The sequence below is a fragment of the Doryrhamphus excisus genome, linkage group LG21 (assembly GCF_037039965.1).
Source record: "Doryrhamphus excisus strain RoL-2023G ecotype Guam linkage group LG21, RoL_Dexc_Guam_v1.1, whole genome shotgun sequence".
NCBI lineage: Eukaryota > Metazoa > Chordata > Actinopteri > Syngnathiformes > Syngnathidae > Doryrhamphus > Doryrhamphus excisus.
In genome coordinates this window covers 833,447-851,890 of record NC_136377.1, presented here as the reverse complement: position 1 = coordinate 851,890, position 18,444 = coordinate 833,447, and the positions used below count along the sequence as shown (strand labels likewise).

At 46.3% G+C, this 18,444-nt stretch overlaps 1 protein-coding gene across 6 annotated transcripts in view; it reads right to left on the bottom strand.

The window, feature by feature from the left end:
- The window catches only part of ncor1 (nuclear receptor corepressor 1), a 38,658-nt gene that overhangs the window by 5,004 nt on the left and 15,210 nt on the right, over positions 1-18,444 (bottom strand). For 3 of the 6 annotated variants that reach the window (XM_058086626.2, XM_078787970.1, XM_078787973.1), the window contains 25 exons: positions 17,044-17,174; positions 15,406-15,698; positions 14,008-14,073; positions 12,542-12,678; positions 12,375-12,468; positions 10,459-10,897; positions 10,257-10,380; positions 9,519-9,696; positions 8,895-9,041; positions 7,481-7,647; positions 7,237-7,351; positions 7,089-7,174; positions 6,550-6,718; positions 6,338-6,460; positions 6,145-6,228; positions 5,821-6,071; positions 4,612-4,921; positions 4,299-4,514; positions 4,016-4,216; positions 3,508-3,657; positions 2,266-2,433; positions 1,800-1,935; positions 954-1,417; positions 754-867; positions 7-155 (listed from right to left, as the gene is read on the bottom strand). In XM_058086626.2, the coding sequence (XP_057942609.2) occupies positions 7-155; positions 754-867; positions 954-1,417; positions 1,800-1,935; positions 2,266-2,433; positions 3,508-3,657; positions 4,016-4,216; positions 4,299-4,514; positions 4,612-4,921; positions 5,821-6,071; positions 6,145-6,228; positions 6,338-6,460; positions 6,550-6,718; positions 7,089-7,174; positions 7,237-7,351; positions 7,481-7,647; positions 8,895-9,041; positions 9,519-9,696; positions 10,257-10,380; positions 10,459-10,897; positions 12,375-12,468; positions 12,542-12,678; positions 14,008-14,073; positions 15,406-15,698; positions 17,044-17,174 (4,512 nt within the window). The remainder of the gene's footprint in view (positions 1-6; positions 156-753; positions 868-953; positions 1,418-1,799; positions 1,936-2,265; positions 2,434-3,507; positions 3,658-4,015; positions 4,217-4,298; positions 4,515-4,611; positions 4,922-5,820; positions 6,072-6,144; positions 6,229-6,337; positions 6,461-6,549; positions 6,719-7,088; positions 7,175-7,236; positions 7,352-7,480; positions 7,648-8,894; positions 9,042-9,518; positions 9,697-10,256; positions 10,381-10,458; positions 10,898-12,374; positions 12,469-12,541; positions 12,679-14,007; positions 14,074-15,405; positions 15,699-17,043; positions 17,175-18,444) is intronic. The other 3 variants (XM_078787971.1, XM_078787972.1, XM_058086627.2) reach the window with 3 other exon arrangements.

The window sequence follows — 18,444 nt, the reverse complement described above, 5'->3', positions numbered from 1 at the left end:
TCCTACCGAGATGTGGTCTGCCAAGGTCATGACCCGATGTGTCTTGGGGATTTGGGAGTAACTGTCAGCTTGGGAGGAGGGGGGCTGCTGGCAGCTGGCCTGTGGGGGCTCCCCTGAAGGTCGGTATCGACCCATATCGTAGGACCGCATACCAGCTGATCAAGTTAACCAAGAATTAGAATTAGAGGGAAAAGTCAGGGAGAGGAGACAAAGAGGATCTACTGCTTTTCTTAATAAATCAATAATAATAATAATAATAATAACAGATTCATTGGATTGACTTCATTTTCAATGGGAACATTTCTTCTGGTAGGCACCACTCCATATAAATAATTCACATTTTGCTTTTTTTTGGGGGGGGACAGATTACCTCATTGAAATTGTTTACTCTACAAATGACAAAAATTAATTCCTAAAATTAATTCAATTTTATTCAATTGAGGCACTTTTTTCTTTTAACAAACAACTTTTTAAAATTCTTTATTTTAGGTGTGGCCCCAACCGTCCTGCGTAATTTTTTTTTTCATTGTAAAATAATATGCTGCGAGCCAACAAAATGGCCCCTGGGTGGGCTTTTGATGGCCCCTGGTTTAGACGCTTGCAAGTAATATGACGAGTCTGACTCAAAAGGCAATTTTAGAGCTTAATGTCATGATATCTCCATTCTATTTGACTAGCAACTTAAGCTAACGTCACCAAATGCCACCTTCATGGTCCTAGTAGAGGGCAAAAAAGGACCGGCTGTGTCTTTACCTGCCGTCTGTTGGCCCTCGTCAAGCTTGTCCTGCTGGGATTGGGCTGGAGAACTAGCAGGACTTATTACTTCAATGGCTCCCCCGGCCGGGTTGTCATATCGACTTGATGACACTGTGCATACATTTAAAGAAAAAATGGACAAAAAGTTGATAAGATCAGCTGATTTGCTGTTATGAAATATATAATAATGTACTCACGGCTGCTAGAGGAGTCGGAGCTCTGAGAGCCTCGCTCCCTCGAGTCTTTCTCCGAGGCGATCTGTCGCGTAATGATGACGTCGATGAAGTTGGCGGCCGTAATTGTGGTTTTTCCACGGGTTCGAAGCTCTTCCTCGATACGCGACTTTGAGGTTTGAGGTCCCTTATCTTTAGTTCCAGCACCCTCCGGGTACGCCGGGTGGGGCTTGCCCCCCGGCAGCGTCATGGCCCCGTAGGCTACCGATCTCCGCTCTGACTCTTGCTGCTGTTCCGAGAAGCTCGCCGCGCGGCGAGACGTTGAAGATATTTCATCGTCACGGTCATCCCGTTTGCTCTCCTTGACTTTGGCGACGTCCACGGGCGGGGCGGAGGCGGCGATATCCACCAGAGCGGCCAGTGCATCAGCGGCGGTGCTGTAACGAGAATTACTCTGGGCCGCTGATGTCGCTGCTGCTGAATGAGGCCTAAAAAACAAACAATTTTACTGCATCAGACTTATCATGTTTTTATTTGGGCCCCAGCACAACGACCCCCAGGTGCCAGGGCCCTATCGTGTCCTTGCGTTTGTTATTGTTAGGGCCTGAGCAGAGACCTCGTCGGTGCAAGGCTCTGTTCTACCCTTTATGTTTATTATTATATGAAGGAATCAAACCATGCAGAGCTTAGCAGAGCCTGAAGACGTCTAGGAACTTCTTATGAAAAAAAAAGTATTTTTTCATAAGAATAATGCGCAAAGTATGACTTGGAATTTCCAAATGCAGTTTGAAGAAGTCACCATTTTGGGAGAAATGTTTTTCATGTTGTTGTTCCTTCACGTGTGCAAACAATGGAGCTACGTCAACTTACATGAGAGAAGTGATGACACTTTTGCCCTGAAAGATGCTCGGCCTCTGCTGAACAACCACTTCCTGCGTCCTGAGTGAGGGCGATGGAGAGTGGAGGTAACCTCGACTTCCTGGTCGGCCTGGCTGCTCTGCTCCGCCTGAGCAAACATAAATATATGACATATATGATATAGTGGGGATATCATGATTTGATCCCGTGCCCGGAGCAGAGTTCCCGATTAGTATATTAGGTTCATTTTAACACAGAGATAATGGATCAGCACAATTCCAGAAAAAAGATTAAAGCAGGCCTATGATGCTTTTCCAACCAATAATGTAGTTAGAATATAGTAATAATACTTAATAATTTCTCCCTCTGGATTATGATGAGACCAGCACAGACCATAACACAAGTGAGGCAAAGGGCAGGCACCACCAGGACCAAAATGAGTAAGTTCATGTCAGCAGGATAATTCACGATAACTCACTTGCACGGATGTAATCACTCGTCCGCTCTCTGTCCCGCTCCCGTTCTCGAATCTCTCTGTCCCGCTCCCTTTGCTCCCGTTCCTTTTCCCTCTCCTTCTCCTGCTGTTCACGGTCGCGCTCGCGTTCCCTCTCCACACTAGCCGCGGCAGCAAGGTGGGCAGGATGGCCTGAGGTCAACAATGACAGCCGAGCATTAATCATTACCACTCACATTTGCACGCTAATTGCATATTACTGAAGGCCTCGTCATGGAGCTTCCTGCAGAAAGCAAGATTGACAATTTCTAATGTTGACGCATACGGGAGGCTGCTCGTGTTTCATATCTTGCAATCCCATGCACCTGCTTTCAATATACACACAAAGGAGGTCATGGCCATGCACAGTCGGCTAAATGCTACACAGGCAAAGCTCTTATATCCATTTTAAAGCAGATATATTTAGCAAATGCGTGCAAGGACTGAACCAGGAGTGTCCAAAGTGCCGCCATTTACAGCCAGCACTACTTATTTATTTATTTATTGGCCCTTGGCGCATTCTCTAAGTACAATTAATCAAGAAAAACGGCAAAAAATGAGGGGGATTTTAAAAAAAAAATCATAATAGGAGTAAAAAAATAGCACAAAGTTGAAATATTAAAGACTAAAAAGGTATTTTTAATCCCATGAGAAACAAAAAAATAAAAATAAAGTTATGTTGGGTAGTTAAAATATTACAATAATAAAGTCAAAATATTATGAGAATTAAGACATAATATTGAGTGAAAATAATGTAAGAGGAAAGTTTTTTTATTTTTCCAAAATAAAATAAAAAATGCGCCACATTTCTTTCATACTAATATCATGCATCAATGCATTGTGTTTTTAATATAAAAACATATTTGCATATCTATATGAGTTGCTTTAAAATGTCAAAGTAGCCCCCACATCCTTTGATTTCTCAGTATGCAACACACCCCCCCCCCCGTGGGAAAGGTTTGGACACCCCTGGAATAAACAGCAGGTTTCCCTCCTTTTCTTCTCTTGGTGTTGAAACGCCAGGAAGTGGTTGGCGGAGATGCTCGTTTAGACCAGGTCTAGCTAACACGCCGTCCACTTGTGAGCGGACCACTCAGGACGTCGCTTCACACCGTCAGCTGACCTCTGACACCCCCGGCCAGTGCAGCACAGGTCTGCACTCTTAAGGCGTGAAGGCAGACAAGATTGTGGCGAGGAAGTTAAGGGAATTGGAGAGGGAATCCTCACCTGGCGATATGGAAGTTGGGTTGAAAGCCCTAGTAGGGAAAGGGGGCTGAGCTCCAGGGAGGTAGGCGATGCGTTCCAAAGTGGGAGTACCTGTTCCCCCAGGATGAGGCAACAGGATAGTTGGAGGCATCTGGGCTAGATCAATAATCCCTTTTACAGACAGAAGCAAAGGGCCAATGGTGAACAATAAAAACGGATTCATTGATTTACACCATATACACCCTTCTCCTTCATCTGCTGCGCTCCCAAATACAAATTGGTCAAAGTCGGGCTGCAAAGAGTGGAACGGTGGTGAACCCGGATGAGGCCACCACTCGGCGAATTGAGACTTCCGATTGTTAACTGGAGCCAAATAAATCGCAGCCACTTTCATAAACAATCAGCAAATTGTATGTAGGTCATTTGCTTCTGGGCATCTGCAAAAGGTAGCTACTCTTTCACAACCGCACAGACCCTGGGCCTCTCCTACGAGCAGGTAAGAGAGGGCCAGCAAGGGGGGGGGCCGTACCTCTGGCTCCAGCTGGGTAAGGAATGGCAACGGGCTGTTCCCGCGGTGACAACCCTCGAGCCATATCGGGCCGGGGGATGACCTGCATCTGCTGGGAAGTGATGTAATCGTTGAGGATGGTCTGCCTGGTGTTCTCCATGGTGTATAGCTGGTATGTGTTGTGGTAGCCGGTTGGGGATGGCTGCCGAGGAAACATGAAGGCTGCAGGAAGAGGACGAAAAAACATTAAGTTCAGCCATTTGTATGCTCTGATCGTGTAGCTAACTTATGACAAGGCACACACCGGGATCAATCACTCTGTGGAAGGCAATACTGGGGTCGAGATGCGGGGGCAGGTGGCCTCGGTACACTTCCCCGGGTACGACCGGCCTGTGGTGAGGGTCGAAAGGGCTGTGAGAAGATCCGGGGTCACCACCAGACACCGGCGACTTGGCTGGGACGCTTTCCCTCTGCGTGGGTGTCATGGCGTTCTTTCTGTCATGTGCTGAAGACTTGGATCCTTTGTGATGGGAAGGACGTGTCACAGGTATTACAAACACGATATTTGTTATTCATGTTATATCGAATGTAGGTCGGTCTGAGACAAAGGTCCATACCGTCTGATGAGCGTCCCAGCATGGGTGAACCTCTGCTCACGGAGTTGGAGCTGTAGCTCACAGGGGTCCTGCGAGCGTTGGCATCCTCGTACAAGCCGGGGCTGAGCTGGGATTTGACAGCTTCCTGGTGCGTGGACCGCAGCACAGACGTGGTGGAGTTCACCACAGAGGTGTGGCGCACCGCCTTGCTCTCCTCGTATTTGGCTCGTTCCATGGCCTCCAGCTGGGGTATGCTGTGGGGAAGCTTGCTGGGGCTGGTGATCAGGGACTTGACGTTGTGCTTGATGGTAGGCTGGTTCAGGGAGTGAATCTGGTAGAAACACAGGACACTCAATATTTTGAAGAATATTAGGGCTATAAAAGGGGCCCTATTATTATTTTCGGCCCTTTATATCAAGCCCCTATTGCAGCTGTCTTGGATTTTCTGTTTTAATTTATTCCACCCACTGCCCGGCTCTGAGAACACCCACTCCGCTGTTACTGGTTACACTCCCAAACGCTCCGGACTGCTGCCAAAACCCTTTTTCTAATGTGGGTCTTGTGGGTCTGAGAGTTGATAATAAATGAATTAACTCAGTAGAAACCGGATGCAAGGGTGCTGCATCCACCTCCCCTGCACTCATTGTCGGACACACTTTGTCATAGGCAACACTGGTGCCGTGGAGCTAAGAAGTCGGACACGAGCGCGGTGCGTTTACAAAGTGCACAACATTGGCACAACATTGTTTTTTGTGAGACTACACCAATGTGGGTGTTCCGGACATCCGTGAGCTAGTAATATGGATGCTCCGTGCAGGCACACTGTAATACTACGCAGACAACACTTACTCACACTAAATAAACACGGTGCTAATACCGTGAAATCTTCCACAAGAATGCAGCAGCAGAGCGGGGGGGAGGAGGGCGGGCGTACCATGGCATGCCCATATAAGGAAGTCTTTTTTCTGTTCCAAATGTGCAAACCTCATCATCTGAAACTTTGACATGGTTTACCACCAGAGTACTACATTCTAACTTTATAGCTCAGAAAAGTGGAAAACGAATAAAATTTGTTTTTCCGCCTTTCAAATGAACTAATCATGATTAATCCTCATATGCCGCTATTTATTAACAGCTCCAAATGAAGTGAACATTTGAATGAAGCTAAAAAAGATTTGCCTAACGCTAGTAGCAGAACATCTGAATCCCACGTTAATCTCCCGGTCTCACCTGAGGCATGGATCCCTCAATGACCCTCCTGTCTGACAGGTCAGGGGTCTTTCTGACGTCCTGGCCAGGCTGGTCTTGTCGAGGGATTTCATGAATGGATCGCCCCGTCTCTTTAATGGTGTTTACTCCTTCATAGGGCTTTCCTTTGCCAATTCCCCCATCAAAAGAGCGGATGGGTGGGCTCTCTCGTTTAATCCGTTTTCCATATTTCAGAGTGTCTTCGCATGTCTCTGCAGACGTTCTCGGTGTCCCTGAAAAGATAAACATATATTATCTTTACTGTAGTGCATCACACAGGCAGTACACTTCTTAACAGGTCGTTACCTTGCATGATGGATCCAGTGATTAGTGGTCTTTCTTTGGTATCTCCATGGAGACCTTCTCTGGGCATGGCTCTGCTAATCAAACCTGAGCACAACAAGACAAAGACACTGAAAAGAAAACTGAAGAAAAACTGCTAATACATCGATACCATCAATATCAGGATCAATCTGCGGCCCGCTAATGAAAGCGCTACCTTCAAATGGAGCCCCTTCTCTGCCAGTATGGCCTCTGCCAATGGATGCCTCCATGTCGTAAGCGCGTTTCAACTCATGGCCAGTCCTGGGGCTACGGGTGTTCTCCCTTGGGTTCTTGATAGCTTTTGAACACAGATGTCAAATTTTGTAGAAATACACACAGAAGATTGTAGAAAAGAGTGTAAACAAACTAGCCGAAGCGCGTACGTACCATCGTACGAGAGGATATGACCACTCTTGCCTTCATAGATCACATGACCTTTAGTCAGTTGGTCTCCCCTGGACTTGTCAGAGCCGCTCAGGTCCTCCGTGGCCAGTTTTGTGATGGTGCCCTTCAGCAGGTCAGCAGCAACCGTGGCCTGGGGGAGGGCTGGAGTGCCCTGAGGGGGAAAGAACCAAGACATGACGCAACACGCATGAAAGCTTTTCTACTTTTCATTGTGTCACTTTGACATTTTAACCAGGTGCTTTGATCGGTCGTACTCCGCCGTTTTCTTTGTCATCGAACGCCTCTTCATTTTCCAAGCCACCCAAAAAGAGTAAAGTATTTACATATGCGAACACTTAGTGCTACCAAGCTATTCAATAATGCTTTGGAATGGCGTGCTCTACTTTTTTGGGTTGTTTTTTTTCCTCTGTGCCCTAATTCTGCATTTCCACACCCACGCCTTTCCTGCTCATCTCATGGTTTCTCATTCTGCTTAAGCATTCGCACACATTGTCTCCAAATATTTGCCATCACGGACGTACCTGAGTGATCGAGCCTCTGAAAGCCAGGCTCTCGCCCATTTTTGCCAGGTTGCCTCGACCGTCAAGCATCGATGGAACTGCTGCTCCTGGAAACAAGTGAAGAGTTCACATCAAAAGGTCACATCAAGGCGTCAATGTCATGACCTACCAGACTTGTTGGGGTCCTGGTGCCGAGGCAGGCCCAGAGAGATGGAGCCCACAGTGCTTTTACTCCCCTCGGGCCCATAAACGGAGTGAGAGGGCAGGTAGGTGCCAGGGGTTCCCTAGATGGTGGAAACAGAACACATGCCTGGATTAGTTCAAATCAAAGATGGTATCGGATGCAATAATGGCTTCAAAGTTAAAAAAATAAGGAATCCTTATTGTAATGGCGTGAATCCCAATGTGCCTACCTGAGATATAGAGCCCCCGTGAATGAAGGACGGCTTGTCTGTCGGTTTGGTGGTTGGAATGAGAGGAGGAGGAGAGGGAATGTTGGGAGGTCGACTGGGCCTGCTGAAAGTCATCCGGACTCCATCTGGCAGACTCTGGATCAGCTGGTTGGGGGCTGGGTGGAGCACTGGGAAGGGGAAAAAAGAAACATAAGGGCAGTAAATCATCAGGAAAAACACGTGTCTTATTTCATTTATTATCTACGACGGCCAGCTCATGCAACACTGGAAAAGGTTTGAGTCCATTGGATTCCATATCTTTTCAATCCCAAAAGAGTACAGTTTTTAAATTAGCCGTATCTGGTGCAGCCAAAACCGCCTCATTTTCTGCTGTGCATAAGTTAGAATCATAAAAGACAAAAACAGCACTTTGAAATAAATAATAAAAATAATAAACAAGGAATAAAGATGATAACACATGAATAATTCTCTTCATAGATTGAGTACTTTCGTCAGCATCACACATTTCCACCGTTCATGTACACATCCAGTTTGCTATTAAACATTTCAATTATAAAATCAAAACAATTATTAAATGACATCACAGCGAGGGTCAAACTTAACATAAAAAGATGTTGTCAATTCATGCTAAAATAATGGCAACAATAAGTTACCATAGAAAAACAGATTTCCACAACGGAGTTCAGGGTTCCTACGGTGCAAATGTCTTCTTAAAAGGTCTTGCATGGAACTGGTTGTTCCAAATGCAATGAGGACCTTTATTGCATCTTACCGCTGACTTAATTTGATCCAAAATTTGGATAATAAAGATAAAAAATGCAGGCATCCATGTTTTGCACGGCCAGCGTAGCAGCCATCGAATGTTTCCATCAACGCAGTCAGCTGACTGATGGCGATTGTGGCTTGGTTTCCAGTGTCATTTGATTGACAGGTATCGAATGGACATGTATTGCGGCGCCCCGACTGGGCAAGGTATGCTCTGTTAGTTAATACTGCATGTTTATTTTTGACAGCCAATGCAACAACCTAGCCTGCTGTCCAAGCAATAAACAAACCTCCCACTCAGCCCAACAATACCCAAGCCAAGGCAACCTAAAGTGGCAACTCAGAAGAAGCGAGTAAATAAGTTCACGTTGGTGTCTGGAGTCCAAGTAGCACACATTTCACACAGCCACCCGACTAGATATGAGCCCAATGTGGCAATGATCGTATTGAATGGTAGTTTCTCCTTATATTCCAACTAGCAAGCGCCGCAAGCCCAGAAATGAGGATAAAGACTTGACTTGCTTGTTCACCGCGTCTGTAGTCTACAAAGGCTTCACGGTACCAACAGGGAAAGCAGAACGCTACGGAGGCGTCTGGGTCAGAGCAGACAGGAGTAGGAAGAGAGGGAAGCCAAGATGTGTGCTTTTACCTGGCGGCACACTGTAGCGGGAAGCATTGGGGATGTTGGGGTCAGGCTGGGGTGAGGACAGTCTGTGGGGGGAGCCTGACCGACCAGAGAGGGCCTCCTGGTCCAGAGCCAACATCATTTCATAAGGCATGTAGGGAGGGGGCTTACCTGCAGTACACAGGTATAAAGACAAAGGCAAGATGACCACTTTTTCCAACTCAATGCCGCTGAGCATCGAGCGTGAGCCAGACCGCACGAGGCCACTTGGACACACGCACACCGCGGCCTTTTGAAACGGACGCGTTGGTCTTCCAGCCCAGCAGTTTGCTGACAGCTGCTCTGCTTGCACGGCACCCGCTAAAGGGTGCTAAAAGCTTTGCAGCATGCAACATGGCGGCTTGCCTTACTGGTGGCCTTTCAAGTCATGCAACGGCAAAAAAAAACCCAGACAGCTGTCTATATTTGTGAGTACGTCTCAAGTACAGCAACAACAATACAGGCTAACGTCTTGTGTGGGCTGAGGCGGAGCGGCATGGCACCAAGCAACAGCAACCCTAAGCTTTCTTTCAAGGTTTCGTGCAGCCGCAAGAAATAGTTCACGGAAAACAAAAGCGATGAACAAGAGGGTGCTTTTTCTTCTTTTACCGTCTCTGTCCAGTACACTTGGGCTGCGAGTGTTGAAGGGCGGTCGACGCTCCACGTCGCCCTGATCCTGCCTCTGCTTCTCATCCTGATGTGCTGACGCATGCACGGCTTTGATTTGGTGCTGCAACATGGCAAAGCCGCTGATGGGCACCGGACTGGAGCCGTATGGACCAGGTACCTGGACATGGAGGAGGAGTCAGCATAGCGAGGGATAAAATGTCTGGCAACAGCGGCCTTATGGAGGAAGTACAATAACACAGGCACTGTGTATGATTGCACTGGAAGGGCTGAAATAGGATACAAAATACACAGCAGGTAAACTCTCCATGTTTACATGCAAAAACTGACAGAAACGTGATGTACTGATTTATGAGCCGTAGACCAGCCCTACATGTCAAACCCCATACAGTCAACATGTTTGCTGGTGTCAGGTTTAGGCAAAATGTATTTTTTTTTTACGTTGCACCACACGTGTAACGCCACAAATCGTACATCAGGTTGTGACCTGGGCTTAAATCAGGGGTTATGAATTCTTTTCCATGTGGGCTGTGCAGCATCCAAGCACATTCACCAGTCAAAGGTGTCGAGTAACATACATTAGTACATGTTGGCAGGTCTGCACTAACACTAACTACTAGCCGAAGCTAAAATAAGTGAGTTATCCGAGTATGAATTCAAGTGCTTATTTACTGTAACTAGCGATGTAACATTGCGATTTCCATTTGAACGTGAACTAACCATTGGTGGGATGGCAGCAGCCCGCTGGTGCATCTGCTGGATGTTGAGAGGAGCTTGCTTGGGTGAAGACACCAGGACTGTACCTGCAGGGTTGAGCAAAGATGGCTTCTCCATAGAAAGTATTCTGTAGAAGCAACAGTCACCATAACATGAAAAAGGGGAGCGTTCATTGAGAAGACGTACTCTGGGGGAAAAACCCTACCGCTGCCTTTCAGGCTCCGCTTCGACATCTTCATCCGCACTGCAGGTGGCGCTGGAGTCATTATCGGAGTGGAGCTCCCTCTGCCTTTCACCGTGATCTCCTTTGTCTCCTTTCTCCTTGATCTCAGGTTCCATTTTCACCTGAATCTCTCCCGATTTCAAGTCCACATCTTGAGGTTCCGTTTTTGGATGGACCACACCGGAGTAGGAAGCCACTCTGGTCTTCTCCTCTTGAGAGCCAGCCTCGCCCTCTGGGCTTTTCTCCTCCTTGACGCAGAGATTCCCGTATGAGGAAGGGTCAGACTTGGCATTGCTGACCTGAGCGTCTGAGCTCTGAGCATCTCCTGCGGTGCCGTCTGCTTTCTTGGAGTCTCCAGACTTTGTCGAGTCGGTTTGGGAGGGGGAGGGAGCGCTCTCTGTATCAGAGCTATTGTCACCTCCTGAGGAAATGAACAGAAAAAGTAGCATGAATGCAGAATAAACACACAGTAATATATTGATGAGGGGTGCTCGGACCCATGAGCCACCCATCAGTATTTCAACACCGGTCTGTGACTCGTACTAGTCATAGAGTCCCTTGCCCTCACTCAGGTCTCAGGCAGTATTCCCTCCTACTTTCCTTCACAGGGCAGGCATGCCAAAACAAAAACAATCATGTCTGCCGTGTGGAACTTAACTGTCAACACATGGCACCAAAACTATCTTGCAGGGGTACACGCTAAAAGCTTTCATTACATTGAATACACATAATAATTTAATTTCATCAAATATGACAACACACTCTCACATCCCAGGTCCCATTACGAGAAATGCAATCACCAAATAAAATAAACGACATTTGTTTCCTAGAAGTCCACATGTTACAACAGTATCTTATCTCTTTTTTGTTGGTCACATCACTATTTGCCAATGCTAGGTTCAAGGCCCCAGAGACATAATAGCAATACGGATGCATCCACCTGGGACCTTTCATTCTACACCAACAGATTCCTACTCAAAGGAAATGACAAACTGTCCTTGAAGTATTTGGAGTGGAGGTATAGTTTTGGCCTGGTTTTTTTCTGTGCTACCGACAATGAGGAAGAAGAGCCGCGATTTCGACCATACAGCGGAACCTTAGTTAGAGTCATTAATCCGTTCTACAAGGTCCGACTAACCGATACAGTTGAACTGAATCCACTTTTCTAGCCCCAACTAATTGCGTAAATCCAAATAAATCCTAGCAGAAAGCCAAAAATGTGACGCACACCAATTCCTTACCTAATCCTCATTCTAATTTGACAACGAGGAAGAAAAAGTGAGAGCTCACTGACATATTTAGCAAGGAAATAAGGTTATGACTACTCATACAACATGGACAAGATGACATGAAGTTCACCAGGACAGTCTGGGATTCCATGCGAGAGGGAATCAGCATGTGAGGAGCCACCCTGACCTCCTGATGTCGTCACGGCTATCTGGAGAATTGCCCCTTCTAATCATTTTTACAGACCAACATCAACGGCATGATAATTATTTGTGGGAGAACAGCGGCGTGCACAATGTCTGTCGTCAGTGAGTAATGAGCGTGACGGGAAGACAAAGAGGAGGAAAGATGGCCAGACCTGCTGGATCAAGATGTGGATGGGCACATTGTGCTCAAGTAGCAGGCTTTCGTGATTCTTTCCGGCCAAGAGCTGTTACATAACGGCATCATTGCGTTTCTTTCACTTCCCTCACTCTTACCATCGGACGCGTCCTTGTTCTTACTCGTGAGGACCAGCTGGTCTTCTCACGTCTCCTAAATTCTGACCCCCTATTCAACCCTGAGCAATCAGCAAGTATAACAAAAACCAAATCAGCACCGGTGTCCTTCGCCCAGTTAGCCCTTGAACTTGAGATAACGAGTAGGAAAGACGGAGCACGTGTGGCTCGAACCTTCACTGTCATCTGCATTGTCCTCGTCGTCGTCAGGTGAGGCTGTGGTCAGACCTTCACCTTGAGCTCCGTCAGCCCGAGCCCGCCGGGTGTCCTGCACATCAGAAACACATCAGACACAAAGTAGCTTGTTGCACCCGAGACGGCCCGTCGACACGGCGGCTTACCTGCTTATGCTGCTGGAGAAGGTTGTCCAGATTGTGGCGTCTTTTGTAGTTGAAATAGAAGTTCTTGCACTGTGCCTCACTTTTGGTGCCAACCATTTTGGCGATGGCCGGCCAGTTGCGCCCGTGCTCAACTAAGCCTGGTGAAAGACAAAAGAGGCACTCGGAATTAGCCCGACTTTGGTCACGATAATGACTCGTACCTAGCAAGAAGGCTCAGTGATAGTTGCACGTGCAAAGCAAAAGGTGGGTTTTTAGCATTAAACTTATTCTGTGTTATACTGCCTGCGGCCTACCTTCAACCCAGTATTACTGGACTGGCGGATTACCGCTCCTGGGAAGAATGATGAATGATTCATTTGCAAATATTGCGTTATTTACTCACCTGAAAAAGTTTTTTTTGCTCTGCTACCTTGCAACAATGACCTCTTTGCAAGGTCCTGACTGACTGTCCACGTGAAAACTAGAGCTAACATGAACACATGTTAACTCAACACGTTACCTCCGAAGAAAAAACCCTTCCTCAGTCTGTACCACAAGGTGCATTCACAGTCCAAAAATCACAACAGCATCCTTATTATCCGTGTATTTGTGGTATACCTAAACAAGCTAGTATACTAAACACTCACTTTGGGGCTCATAATCAATGCTAGAAAATCCCAGAAAATACACTCAAATTAAATGAGGTGGTGTCCTTGAACGCAACCCCCATTGCTTAATATAACAAGGTAAAAGTGAGATTCAAATGTTGTGTGACATATTCCAGACACAAATATAAAAGACATATGAATCATTGCTCACTCGTCTGCGTGTTAGCAATTACATGTATGTTAGCATGTACATTAGCACTTCATTTGATAGCTACAATTACCCAAGAAGCATTTATTTCCTCCCAGGAAAATATTCACGACTTCACAGTAGTCACCACTTTGACTTGCAGAGGGGAACGAGAGCATGACGAGCGCAGCAGGACCACGTCTTAATCACGCAAACAGCAAAGCTTAGCAGGTCTCAGTAAAACCGACACCACTTTCCATGCCGGGATAGCAGAGATAACAGCTGGAACATCTCCTGTTTAACCAGGAGGCTCGCATCGCCATTGAGGAAAGAAAAAAAAGAGGAAGGGAAACACTTTTGGATGGGTAGAGGTCCGATCTGCACAATGGAGGCATAGGAGAAACAGAAGAAGGGAAAAGGTCTCATTTCAAACACCAATACATTGAAAAGTGACCAGAAAGCTGCAACTGTCACGCTCGGTTGCGCCAACGATAGCCTGAATAGACCACTTCAGAGAAGCCAGCAGAGCAGACCAGCTGAATGATATTCATAAATAAATGAATCCCTGGGAGCCCTGAAGCACTTCTACAAGTCTCCATTTGTGTCGAAACACATGCACATTCGTTCTTGTGTGGATGAGTGTCGGCTACTTTATTGGTGGAGTCTTAGAAACGACAAATGAATCAAAATACCTTTTTTGGCAACCTCCATCTCCTCCTCGGTCCAGCGAGAAGTTTCTCCAGTTTCACCGGCAGCCGCTAAATCAAAAAGCAAAGAAAGCCAGTCTCATCATCATCATGGACAAGAAGGAGAGAGAGAGAAGCAGACAGACGGAGAGGCTGCCCTCTTTCCAGCCGGCTTCTCATGGCCACTAATCTAATAATCTGTTTACATTTACGAGCGGGGCTGAGAACTACTCCTCACTCCCACTCTTGCTCTAGGTCACTCCCCTCCTCTCACACTCGCATACTCTCTCGCTCCTCGCTCTCCTCGGCCCACAGCACAGGGGAAAAAGAGCTTTCCTCCTCTATAATCCACAAGGGGAGGGCCTTAGTCAGCTGATCTAGCGCCAGACAGCTGAGGAGGTGAGAGCCGTGCCTCCGGCTTTGGGAAATAGCCTTGGATGGAGACAAAACGACAGAACAGCCATGCTGTCCCAACCCTTTTTGAATGTCAAACAAACACACGCACACACAGATAGACACTACCCCTTGCCTTGACACACGGCTGCCTCGCTCGCCCCCCCCATGCCCCCCACGCACACACAACCAAAACACACATACAATTCACAGAAGTGACCTGTCAGGAAGTCGGTCTCCTCTGCAGCAGCGACCGAGACTGTGTCAACATTGGGACCAATATAGAAGCAGATGCACCCTGGCATTTGACTTCACGTCACCGCCTTGGAGATAGTCGTATCAATTATCAGTGCTTGGATGGCTCCTTCAAAAGGTCCCCCAACCGTGCACTTGAGCGCATTAATCAAATGTGGCAAACCTCACATGTTCGCCCCGTGACAAGCCTTGCCGGGTGGGGCGGCGGGTCGGAGCGATAAGAACAGATTGTGTGTCTGCCTAAAACATATCATCTTGCCTCATGACGAGAGCCGACGGCCCACGGCCCATGTGCCCTGCTATGCCTTCAAAAAAAGATATGAACCCGTGTGCCCCCGCTGAATTGTTTCTTAAGCCTGTCTGGCACGGTTTCAAGTGGCCCGTAGCTAAACTTTAGCAGCGGACGCTTATAGCAGCAAGCCGCACACCAAAGACTCATTGGGTTGATACAGTCTCATGTAAACCATGATGCAGACGGAACAGGGCCAGAGGTCACAGGGTTGGGAGGGCGGCAGGGCACTCTCGTAGGGTAATTAATCCTATTATAGGGCAGGCCTTGCATAACTTCAGGCAGAGCTGGAGGGGGGCAGTGTCAGAGATGAGGGCCGATGACACAGATTAGCGCCAAAACAAGATTATACCTGAGAACCTAACCGTTGGCTTGCACGGGTGAAATAGTGCGATGGCGGCGGGATAAGAGAGCACCTTTTCGTCAGGAGCATCATACCACAACAGAGTTTACATAAGCGCATTCACCTTTAGCGTCCACCGAAGTGACCGGGGTGGGCGGTTTGGCTGGCTCTTTCATGGACTTCTGAGCCGTGTCAGATTTAGGGAGGAGTGGAGGATCTGCGGCGGCAGCCTCTGAAGCTGGGGGAGGGGCCTCCTCCGCCGCCACAGTGGCAGCCTCACTGGCCATGGAGCGTGTGGTGATCCTTCCCTTACGTCGGCCCTGGCTGTTGGCCGTCTTCCTGCCACGCGGCGTGTTTTGCTCCTTTCCGTCCTCGTCCTCCCCGCCGTCACACTTGTCTTTGTCCTTGCCAATGTCCCTGTGGTTTTCAAGGAGGAAAAAACAGCTTTAGAGGCTTCTTGGAAGGAAAGTTGACTCAGCAAATACAGGCCTTGCACTGTCTCCCTCGAATCCACAACACTAAATATTAGAGCTTAATTATCTGGAACATAAGTAGCAGTATCACTCCGACGAGGAACGGGGGAGGGCGGTCATGTTTTGACATAACAATAAAGCCATCGACAGAGTGTGAAATATTTACTGTCAACACAAGTCCGTTATTTATACTCTACTATAGAACTATAGATAGAGTTCAGAACACTTAACCTGTTGATTCCTCAACTTTCATTCATGATTTATGGTGTTTGGAATTATGTTCTACATTGTTCCACGCAATGGCATTTATAGTTGATGGCGCCGGACATGACCAGCTAGCTCTCGCTATTCAGTCTCACTTCCAGAAGTGACGTCATCGGGGGTGCCACCACCAGTCAGACTGAGGATTTGGCTCAGTGTATTTTTCATCAACGTGTCGTGTTGCTGCTGGATGTTCACAGTATCCGATTGGTACGCTAAGTCTGTTTTCTCGTACAAAAGATGAAGGTTTAAAATAACAATGGATGAAGCAAGTGCAGAGAGTTCTGTTCTTCTTCGAAGGAACAACTTTTTTTTAAAAAAAAGCATTTGGCTTGAAAGTATGTTTGTTTAGAATTCTGTTCTGCACTTATTGTTTTTATTAAAGGGGACCTGTTCTGCTTCTACACTTTTCTGTAGTTAGAATGTTGTATTCTCGTGTTAAACTATGGCAAAGTTTCAGATTAGGAGGTTAGCTCTATGTTCAGGCTGAATTGTAAATAAGAATTTGTTCTTAAATTGCTTGCCTGGGTAAATAAAGGTAAAATAAATAAAAAAATTAAAGAAGTTTTCGCATTTGGAAGTGAGTGAAATTAAAACAGACCATTTTGCAAGAAAGCACAAATCCAAGAATATAGTACATCTGGAAAAGGTGCAGATTCTACAAAATCTAAAACGTTTCTTGTGCGGGTTATTGTGTGTAGCTGCTCTGTAGGAGTCCACAACTCAATAACAAGGGGCGGAAGATGAGCATAATAGGTCCCCGTTAAAAAGTAGGAAACAATTGGAGGCCATGTTATTGATAGCGCTGGGTATACCCGTTGATATTTGAGCTCAACATTCCGCCTCCATTAAGTGCTAGCTAACGCTGCAGTAAGCCATGTGCTCTGTAGACCTAATGAGTGAAACCATGTGTATTTTTCACTTTTATATATATATATTTTTACTTTTTTATGATTTGAGAAAAAAAATTTCCTGCGAAATGTAGCTGCAGTGCCATCACCCGCAGGTCTAAATCAGCACCAACTCACCTTGACTCCTCCTTTTCATCTTTCTCTTCCTCGTCCTTCTTTTCCTCTTCCTCTTTCTTCTCAGACTTCTCAGATTTGTCGTCTTCGTTTTTGTCGTCTGACTTGTCTTCTTGTGAGGGACGTGTTATTTGCTGCAAAACAAGAGCAATGTTCATATGATAATGATCATTTGCTGATTGCATTGCCAGACGTTGACCAGCACTTTTGTTCCATCCGTGCCTGCATGCACTCGATGGCAAGCGTCATGCATTACTAAAAAGGTTTAAGATGTGTTATTCTCTCTGTTTGCTGCTGCTTGTATATGTATTGTACTGCTTGTATTATTTAAAAAAATAGTGTTTTTCCAATAGCGACATACTGGTAGCTTAGTTGTTTAGCTCCGTGCGTCAGACAGGCACAGCAGGGATTTGTGTTTCCGTCACAACAGGGCTACTCCCTTCAAAGCTGCGCCTTTAACAATTGATGGGCTTGTGCTTCAAAAGTAGTGTGGTTAACCGTGGATGTGATGGCAGCAAGTGACAGAAGGAATATTATTTATTTTTCATCCAAAAGAGCAAAAAATAAAAAAAAAACAAAACAAAGCCAACACGGAGAGAACTCGTTTGGGAGAAGGTCTAGTTTCTAGACCAGTCTTTCTGCATGCTCAAGGATTAAGCATCAAGTACTAATTGAAAAAGGATTTTCCTGACTTGACTTCTTATCAACCACCTACTTGTCATCCTTTCAACGTCAGGGAAGTCATTACAATACGAACGTGATGATACTTGGTAGATTCTTCTGTGGCGCACCGTGCTGTAACTATGTCATATTTTCTGGACTATAAATTGCACTGTGGCTGGTCCTGGGACTTATACATGAAAAGATATATTGATATTTTAACATGTGATGCCTTTAAGTTTGATTAGTTTTTGGCGACACCTAGTGGCCCCAATCGTTCAATGAGTATTTTGTGTCTAAGTAATGTGATACCTGGGCGGATTGTTTAATTAGGACGCCAATTATGTCTACTTTGGAGATTATAGCTGCTGTGTCAGCCACTGACTAACTTCATATACATGTAGGATTTTCAATATTTAAATTCACTTGTGGATACAAAAATGAGATTAGATGTAAAAATACTGTTGGGATGACGGCTCCATCATCCTCGCGAGTCTCATCACGACGGAAGTGAGAACGCTGTATAAAGGTCGACCACCTGTACTCTCGCTCTCTGCTGTTTTGCCAAGCTTTAGTTTCTCCACCATCTCCACTAGAATGAGGCCAACCCAACTTAACAAAATCATGCATCACATCTGCTACGGTACACCACAGAATTAAAAAAAAAAAAACAAAAAAACTTCCTCAAGCCTGCTCCACAAAAGAGCTGCGCTGGAACACATCTGGTTATTCCCGGCCAGACGT